The sequence below is a fragment of the Limulus polyphemus genome, unplaced genomic scaffold (genome assembly GCF_000517525.1).
Source record: "Limulus polyphemus unplaced genomic scaffold, Limulus_polyphemus-2.1.2 Scaffold3392, whole genome shotgun sequence".
NCBI classification, from domain to species: Eukaryota; Metazoa; Arthropoda; class Merostomata; order Xiphosura; family Limulidae; genus Limulus; species Limulus polyphemus.
This window is the reverse complement of record NW_013669002.1, coordinates 113,838-123,403: the sequence shown is the minus strand read 5'-3', so window position 1 is coordinate 123,403 and position 9,566 is coordinate 113,838. Positions and strand designations below refer to the sequence as shown.

Genomic DNA, 9,566 nt, shown 5'->3' with positions numbered 1-9,566 from the left:
TTAGGAAGGACATTGAACTGTTGAAAAGGGTTCAGAGAAGAACTACTAGGGTAATACCTAAGATGGAAAAGTTGTCATGCGAGGACAGTTTAAGGTTTCTGAAAGTGTTTTCTCTTGAAAGAGAAATGTTAAATGGGATCTAATTAAGGTGTTTAAGATTGTTAAGGGAATTGATTATGTGGATTGATCATCATTTTTCGCACTTAATGACAGCATAGTAGGACTAAGGGGAACAAATATAAATTTTGGCGGGGTGGGAGACATTTTCAGCTAAGATAGTTTAATTTTTCTGGCAAGGTGGTTGCCCTTTGGAATAGGTTGTCTTCAAAAGTGGTGAAAGTAGTAAACTTAAGGGAGTTTAATGGGAATGCTTGTGAAATATTTAACTGATAAAGGCTTACAATGAGTTTTTATCGTTTAGTTTAGTGTAATTTAGTGTCTGAACAGCCTAGATGGATCATAGGTTTCTTAATGTCCTTAAATTGTATATTGTGTTAATCATATAAATGTTTTATTAAAAAAAAAAGAGAGAGAGAGAGAATTCCCACTTGTGGTGACGTTAGGATATTTCTGTCACGTGACATACACTAATCTATATGAGCGATGACCATCAACCAATCCAGGCAATAGTATTCTACAAAGTACTAGTAATCTGTGATCAAAGTTCTCGAATTCATGGAGTGGAAAGTCTTAAAAAATGCCAAATAAATCAAAAAAAGATAAGGTAAATGTACGTTGCAACTTCAATAGTTGTTTGAAGTAGAGGTATTTTGTTAAGAGGTTTTTTACACCAATTTGTAAAATATATGGCTGAATTAGGTCCATTATTAGCATTAGAAATAGTAAATTAAAAACTGCTGACAGTGATGTCAATGTTACTATGTTAGGCCTAGGGACAGTTATGGTATAAATAAGTAAACTTATAACTTGTTTAGAGTTTGGCTAACACAGTAGTTTGCTATTAGTAGCATCAATGCTAGTATTAGTTGTAACAATAGCTTCTACTACATTTAAACTTGGTAGAGTCTTGGAGACTGTTAGCTGGTTTATTTATGTTAAGTGTTATAGAATGTATCTTCAATCTTGGTAGTTGGAGATGCCTTTTTATGTTTTGCAATTGTTAGAACTTCAACTGGATGATAGTGTATTAATATTATCCATATAATAAAGAGGAAAATGAAATGTACTTCTTATATTTACAAGCTAGATTATCCAACCTATTTCATATGTTAGTACTATTAGTATTATTAAGCATTAAAAATCTGTGTTTCCCTTTCATTTCTTCATGTTTGACATTACTAGATTAAATGTTCAAGATGACCTGTGGAGTTATTTTAGAAATAGGCGTATTGTATTACTGGTGTATTGGTACTTTCCATTGTTTACTCTGATAGTCCATAGTATGGAGCACAAAATTGTCATATTTTATTTTTCTCATATAAAATTTTTTCATTTTGTTAAAATAAAAATGCCCTCTTTAAAACTAAAAGTAAGACTGAATAGAAATTCATCAAATTCTTCAAAAATTCTAGTAAATTATGAATTAACTTAAAAAAATTTAAATCTAAATGTAATTTTTTATTAGATACATTCATACATTTTAATGAATTTGTCATTTTTTGGTAAATATTTTTACCGCATACTTTTACCATGGATTTCAGTAGTATCATTGATAAAATGCAACCTCAAGTGCATTACTTTCAAAGAGGAATAATAGGCTATAAAAAAAAAGCCATGTTCAACGATTTTCAGACATTTTCTCTTAAATGGATGGGCCAATTTTGAATATATATATATAAGTAATGAAATTGGTACTTACCAACAAATGATGCCTTCTAAGTAATAAATTTGAAATTTTGGTCTTCACTGACAGTTGACAGATATTATGGGGTAACATTTGACTGATGATGTAACATCACATGATAGTAAATCTACCAATAAGAAATTATCCCAATAATTTACACTGGTAAAACATTACAAGATGATATTATTAGTGCTACAGTACTAAACTTTGAATTATATGAAATTAGAATAGTTGCGAATCATAAATGATAAGAAAGGAAACTTCGGAGTATTCTTGGATTTATAATTTATAGTTATTTAAAACTTGCAGCTGTAACTTTTAAGTTAACTTTAAGTAGAATAGAGAATATGAATAGTCATGTACTTTTGATAAGAATAACTTGTGTGAAAAGTGTCAAATGAAAAATTAGTACAGAGTTATTTGTACTTGTCAAAGATATCAAAAAATATAATGGAAGTAAGCTAGTGTTTTTAATAAATGATGATAATTTATGTGCAGTTATAGTGAAATGCATTTTTCAAACAACTGTGGAGGGATACAAATGTAAAGTAGTGCATTAATTTTAAATGTGCATTTTCAAATATAATCTTATAATAGATGAAGTAGTGCAAAATAGAATATATGTTTTGCCACCTGTAGGTGATTATTTATACTGTACTATGTCAAGCACACTACAGGATTTCTGTTGTTTTAAGATTTAACAGCAAGCCAAGATTTCAATGTTTTTAATGATTAAACTAATCCATTTATGTGTATCTTATACATATAACCCAAATGGAGTGTTAATAGTAATTTTTCATTGTTATTCCTATTTTTAGTGGATTTACTCCATATTTTGATATTTACCTAGACTTCTAAGTTCTTAGTGAAAATTAAAGTATTTTTGAAAATACCAATCTGAGTTTCAGTTTTGAGGGGACTCGATGTATGTATTTGTAGAGCTTGCCAAGAAAATTGTGAAGTTGCAATAGATTTGTACAGGAAGTCATGGAAGTATAAAGAGCAAAAAAAAACATAAAGGCAAGATTGTTATTGACATAGAAAAGGAGGAAGATGCTGGATTTGCTAAAGTGGAAAACAGTTAAGGTTAAGGAAATTGCTTTTAGGCAGTTGCAGGTAACTGCGTTAGAGCTTGCTTCAAGGTTAAAAAAAGTGTTTTGTAAATGCATAGGTAACCAAAAATTGTATCTTCCAAAAAAAAGCCAATACTACTGTGTACATAAGATTTCCTGCTTACAGTTGTGCCTACATTACAATTGGTTCTGCCAGTACTCAACTGAATGTCTAGACAGATTGTTGATGAATCAGTGAGAAGAACCAATATTGTTTTACTGTATTATTTGAAGTGAAAAACATTGATATTATATTCAAGTGAGACATAAAGAGAAAAACTAAACAAAGATGTGTTAAGCATGTATTGTGTAAACATGCACAATTTTGTCTTAACTTGATCCATGAATATCATAGTTTGAAGCTTTGATTTTTACTGAGGGTGAGAAAGGAAGATAAATGTTTGTAGTGGAGCTGAGCAATTGCCTTGATTGATCAACATAATCTGTCACATCAGTTAGTGTTATGTAAAAAAGTTGATTAATTTGTTTGTTACAAAAATAATTAGGTAATCAAAGTTAGTGTTTTAGATTTGATGGTTATTCAGCTTAGTCAGTGTCATAAAGACAAGTTAATATCTCTTGAAAAAAGAAGAGTTAGAAGGGACTTGATTGAAGTGTTTAATATTGTTATGGGAACTGGTAGTGTTGATGCAATTTTTTTTTCTTAATTAATGGTGAAAATGGTAGGATTAGGGACAAAATTTGACGGGTTAAAAGTCATCTTCAGGCTAATACAGTTTTATTTTTCTAAAAGGGAAGGGTTGCTTTTCAAATGATTGCCTTCAGATGTGGTGGATGCAGTAAATTTAAGGGAATTTAAAAGAAGGTTTGATAGACATTTGAACAATAAGGGCTGGGTTTGAATTTGTTTTTTATAGTGGATGAGAGGGGTCTAAATGGACCAATAGTTAGGTCTCTTGGTGCACTCAAGTTTTGTTTATATTGTTATTGCTTGACAGTTGGAATTTGAGTTAAATTTCTCAGCACAGCCATATAAAAGGGTTTTGTTGAAGTTTCATAATAGGCTTTTGTTTGTGTAAATGAGGGTACTCTAGACTTTTAGGAGGCTTTTTATATGATTTTCCACAATAGATTAGTGAGTTAGATTGATACGGAATGGGGAAAATACTCTAAAGATTAAAAATTGTCTTGAAGGTACATGACAGAAGATTGTGATAAATTAATACTATCTTGATTTTTTTTTAATGTGACTTGTGGAGTTTGTTTGATAATTCTATTGTTTATTATATATGTCAATTGTGACAATTAAAGTAGGAGTTATCTGTTGGTGCTTGTAGCCGTGATAGCTCAGTGGGATAGAAAATTAACTGTTAAACAGTGGTAGAGACTACTTTTTAACTCTTTCAGCATGGGCTTGGTCCCTGCGACCAACCTCTTAACTATTTTGTGCTTGTTATAGTTTTCATGTTATAACTACTATAACTAAGACTTTATTTAGTCTTAAGGTTTGTACAACTGTTTCTCTCGTACCTTTTTTTTTCTTTTCACATTTATCATGCAAAGTAATATTCATTTTATGATTAAAAATACTTTTATGCATCAGAAAATTTTGAAATTTCATATGCAAAATCCTTATAATGTCCAGATAGTTATCACACATTTCTTAAGAAAAACCATATATTTTATCTGTTATTTTCAGTAATCAATCTCTGTACGAGTTCGGGAGATTTGAACGATCTTGCAAACACCATAAAAAAATTGGGAAATAAACATAAATTGTGCCTCTTTCATTCTAGAATGAACACAAATTAGAACATGAAAACATAAGTGTTTAGACGAAATAACTTAAATCTCATAACGTTATACATTTACATATATTTATTATTTTTGTTATATTGCCCTTTCACCCTTGCCTGGCTAACAATACAGAAGTTACAATGATGCAGCTCACATGCACTCATGTTACTGTATCAAATAACATAAAGATGACCTTTGGTCTGTACAAAGTAACTTGTCTTGGCTGTGGTTTAGTAGACTATTATTTGTAAAATAGTCACATTTCAATTATTATACATTGTATATGTATATAGATTATTGCTATTTTGAAATAAGTTATCAAACATGTTTTTCTTAAAACATAGAACAGTAACTAAAGAAGTAAAGAAAACAATTATCTCTTCTAGTTAAGACCTTTGTACTCAGTTGCTGCTTGAGGTAGGTTGCTAAGCCTTTCAAAAATTTGCACGTGAAGGATATGAAACAAAATATTTTTTTAGGTTTTTATATATACATTTGAATAACTAAAAAATCATAAATTACTACATTAGTACCATAGAATTCCACTATAACTTATCGAGCTTAGTAACTAAGATGCATTTTAGTCTAAAAAAGTATGAAATTTCGAGCAGACTAAAGATACCCTACCTCCTTCAAAGGATGGTGGAGTATAGGTTTAAATTTAAAGTATGAATTATTATAATTTTGGTGAAAATGTGGTAGGAACTTGGATTCATAGAGGTTAAAGTGAAGATTAATTTTATTGTTATACATTTTTAACTTGGGAACTAACTCTCTTTCATCATTTTCCTTTGTTTTAACCAAAGTTACAGAGGGAAAAATCTGCACTAGAATGGGGCCCATTGTTTAATATAGTCTGTTGCTCATGCTAGTCCCAGACCTTGCTACACGTATAAACATACAATCATGTGCTTTACTATAAGTTGTGTTGCTGTTAATTATATTTTAATGCCTTGTGTTGTAGATTGTGCAGATTGTCATTAAATATTTGTTTTCTGGATAAGTCTCGTTCTTGGTGACTTGGCCATCATAACTTGTTGGGAAATATAAACCTGTGACCTTTGAACCTCCAGTTATTAATGGGCTTAGTTTCATTGTTCTGCTATTTATTCTCAAGATACCAGAATGCTTTCAATGGAGCTTTCACTTGTTTAACAAGGCTTTAACAAAATAGCCACTACTAGCTATAAAATCACAAATTTAATGCTGTGAACATTAATGAATGTAATCTATTCAAATATAAATACCTATACTTCATGAGTCTTAAACTACCACCTCACAATAGATTAAGTTATTTACATTAGTTTTTAAAATGCTTTGACAGCATTATTTAAGTTATTTATGATAATGCTCTCAAGGAGTTGTAAAAAAACTAATGAAAGTGGATATTACACTGGAACTGTTCACTAAGTACAGGACTTTGTTATAATGAACTATAGATTTGTAGATATTCACCAATTATTAGACGAATTACTTACATGGACATTGCCCTGTGTTACTCTGACCCTCATGTAGTGAGTATTTTGATATTATCCTGTAACTGCAGCCATTTCACCAAAACCTTTACCATCCACAAGGAGGAAGGAAGAGATCAAATGCACCTGACCCTTCCAGGTCTTTAAGACCTACAATCAAACAAAGGAAGTGTGAGTCTCAAACAAGTCCATGCTCAGTAGTTTTAGTGATCTAAGGTTTATGTAATATCAGAAAAAAAAATAACTTTCTCTTCTCAACAATTCTTTAGAAACAGATGTAGTGCTAAATTGTAATTCAGAATGAAACCAAGTTAGCTTGGTATTTAGCTGCATAAACTTTGACCTTTTTCTTGTTACTCTACTGTGGAATATTGGTGTATTGCTAGTTATTTGTCATGGAAAACATAAAGGGTAGGACTAGAATTTGCTTGTCAGGTGTTAAACTGCATGATATTATAAAGCATTGAAGTTCAGTTGTTGGTACTAAGGAACATTAATTTTTGTAGTGCATGTAGGAGTAAATGATGTTAGAAATTGAAATCATAAGAGCTACTTATAAAGAAGTATAAAGAACTCCTTCAGAGGAATATAATATATGTATGGACGTTTTGGGAGCTTTCCCTTGGGCTAGATATGGAAATCAATTACTTAGTAATCCAAGGCTTACATGAAAGATAATCAGGGATATGCTTAGAACAACAGGTAGGTTGGTTGAACCTGTAGGATAGTTTCCAGGGGAAGGATGAATTATATGATAGAGATGGACTCCATTTAAGCAGGTTAGCTAGTAGGAGAAACTCTAAAGATAGCTTAAACTTGCATTGTGGTGAGGCAGCTTGGTAAATTGGGAATAAATACATGATTGTGTTAAGAGTAAGTCTGTTAGATTTAAAAATAAATATAATAAAGTCAAAAATAAGATGTGTTATTCTAAGGTTATCAGTATTAAGAACAAAATAGATGACTTCAGGATTCTCATTAAAATGGAAGACTATGATTATTGGAACTGTTAGAACTGAAGAAAATTATTTTGAAATTCCAGATTATGAGTTATTCAGTAGTTGGAGACTTGAAATGGTGTGTGTAGTGGTTTATATAGTGCATAAGGGATGAATTGCAGCCATATTTAGTATTGAAGACAAATAAGATGATAGTCAAAAGGTTGAATCTCTATAGTTACAATTAAGGGTTTCAAGTGTAGAAATGTTTAATTGGTAATTGTTTTAGTTCATCTTATCAGGTAGATGAGGTCAATGGGATATTGTATAATGAGATCATGGTTGCTACTAATAAAGATACTGATCTGACACAATAATTATGGGAAATTTTAATTTCAACCACTCATTGGGATTGTGTGGAGTCAAGTGGTGAAGGAGAGAGATTTATTGAAGTGGTTCAGGGTGATCTACTATACCAAATGGTCAGAGCTAACAGAGAGAGGAGCAACTATTTTAGATTTATTATTATAGATATGGTTACAAGAACTGAATTTGTGAAACATTTGAGGAAATGTGTTCATTGCATAAGTGGGTTTCAAGTTTCATTGCATGTTGAGATAAAAAGAAACAGTTTGTTATTAATTTTTATTAAGCCACTTTTTATAATGTAGACAGAATTATTATTAGTCAATTGGGATATTGAGCTAAAAAGTGGTATGTGACAGACTTGGGCAATTTTGTAAAAATAAGATGCTATTAATTTAAGATAGGTTTGTTTTTAAAAAGAGGAAAATGGCAGTGGAAAATCAAACCTTATTGGATGTTATGGTTAGTAGCCTATATGATAATCTTAGTCCAATTATTAATTAGTAACTTTTTGAAATTAAATACTACTTTTTATCATATGTTTTGGCTGAAGATGCAGTTGTGTTAAAAATGAGATAAAGGAGAAAATCAGGGTAAAATGCCAAAGATTAAGAAGCTTGAATTGGCAGATGGGTTGGAAAACCCATAAAATTATAGAAAAACAAGAGTTAGTTAAGGAAAAAATTTAGGAAACCCAAAAGGACTTGTGAGAAACAGCTGACTGATAATGTTGAAACTAACAGCAAAGGTTCTTTAAGTACGTTAAAGTTAAGCAAAATGTTCAAATGCAGATTGAGCCCTTAAAAACAAGGTTTTTGTAGAAGACTATATTGTTACGACAGTGGAAGTCACGCGACGCTGGAAGCATGCGCGCTGGAGTTTCATGAAGGATCATGAATTTGCCTGGCAACTCTTGTCTGATCAAGATGCTCTCTTTTTAGTATATAAGCCTGGCAAGAAAAACCAGTGGCATCGAAGAGGTAGATTGAAGAGATAGATAATTGATTCAAGCGAACAGTAGGCACCGTAAGTAAAGTGCGTGAATCACTATGATTTATAGCGTGTGTTATAAAAGTTGTTAAGTGTATTACAAAGCATTGTATTGGAAATATTGGAATTGATCTGATTCATGTAGGTATTAATCACCTACTTTGTAAGTAGAAAGATTGAGATATTAAAAATAGAGCATCTGGGCCAGGCAAAATCTTTCCCTGGGTTTTAAGGAAGGTCAAACAATAGATGTATGCCTCAATGTCATTTTTGTTTGGTCAGTGGACAAGTGCTTAAAGATTTGAAAGTTGGTAATGTTACTCCAATTTTTAAAGCTGATAAGATTTGTTTGGAAATTATAAGTCAGTTAGTCTTACTCCTGTTGTGTAAAAATTCTAGTCTGATAAAAGCTTTACAAAATAATTTAATGAAATGTAACATAATAAAAAGCCAAAGAGAAATATTGACTTGCTAATCTTTTATATTTTTTGAAGATGTCACTTGTTATCTGGATGATGGAAAGGTGAACTTTTCTAAAATCTACTTTCCTTGTAAATATGAGAGAGCATGTCATTGCTGAACTTAATGCTAAAATATATGTCTTGGATGAGTTGTTAAAATTTACTGTTAGTCATAGTATTATATCCAACTGATACATTAACAAAGTTATAAATGCTCTATAATTGGGTGAACACTGTGTAAAGATGAAATATTTTGTTGGTGAATAACATATTCTTTGTATTTGTTTGCACTTGTGTTTTATCTTAACCATTTTGAGATGGGTCAAAGATGAAAGGCCATGTCATCTTGTTTGTTGACTCACATTCAAAATTTTATTGAACTACTATTTCATGAATTTATGTCAATAAGTTTGGTATTGAACTGTAGATTATAATTCAAGTTTTAGAACTATACATCACTTAATTTGTTAATTTAGAAGTAAATATTAAAAAAACATAAACATTGATTTTCGTGTCATGTGGTATGTTGAATGCAGCACTGGTTCAAATTAGATGTTTGTGAAGTTAAAATACTAAGTCTATAGTTTCATATGAATTATAAACTCATTACAGATACTGACAAGCTAGAATATAAAATAAGAAGGTCTTAACTTTCCTATTTG

At 30.8% G+C, this 9,566-nt stretch overlaps 1 protein-coding gene across 3 annotated transcripts in view; it reads left to right on the top strand.

Annotated features, from left to right (window-relative positions):
* The first annotated feature begins 603 nt into the window (after window positions 1-603).
* Window positions 604-9,566, top strand: part of LOC106469278 (serine/threonine-protein phosphatase 2A 56 kDa regulatory subunit gamma isoform-like) — a 96,714-nt gene continuing 87,751 nt past the window's right edge. Inside the window, exon 1 of one of the 3 annotated variants that reach the window (XM_013929765.2) lies at window positions 604-724. In XM_013929765.2, coding sequence (XP_013785219.1) covers window positions 698-724 — 27 coding nt within the window. In that variant the 5' untranslated portion in view covers window positions 604-697. Of the gene's footprint in view, window positions 731-2,842; window positions 2,891-9,566 lie in introns of those variants that run through there. The other 2 variants (XM_013929764.2, XM_022397753.1) reach the window with 2 other exon arrangements.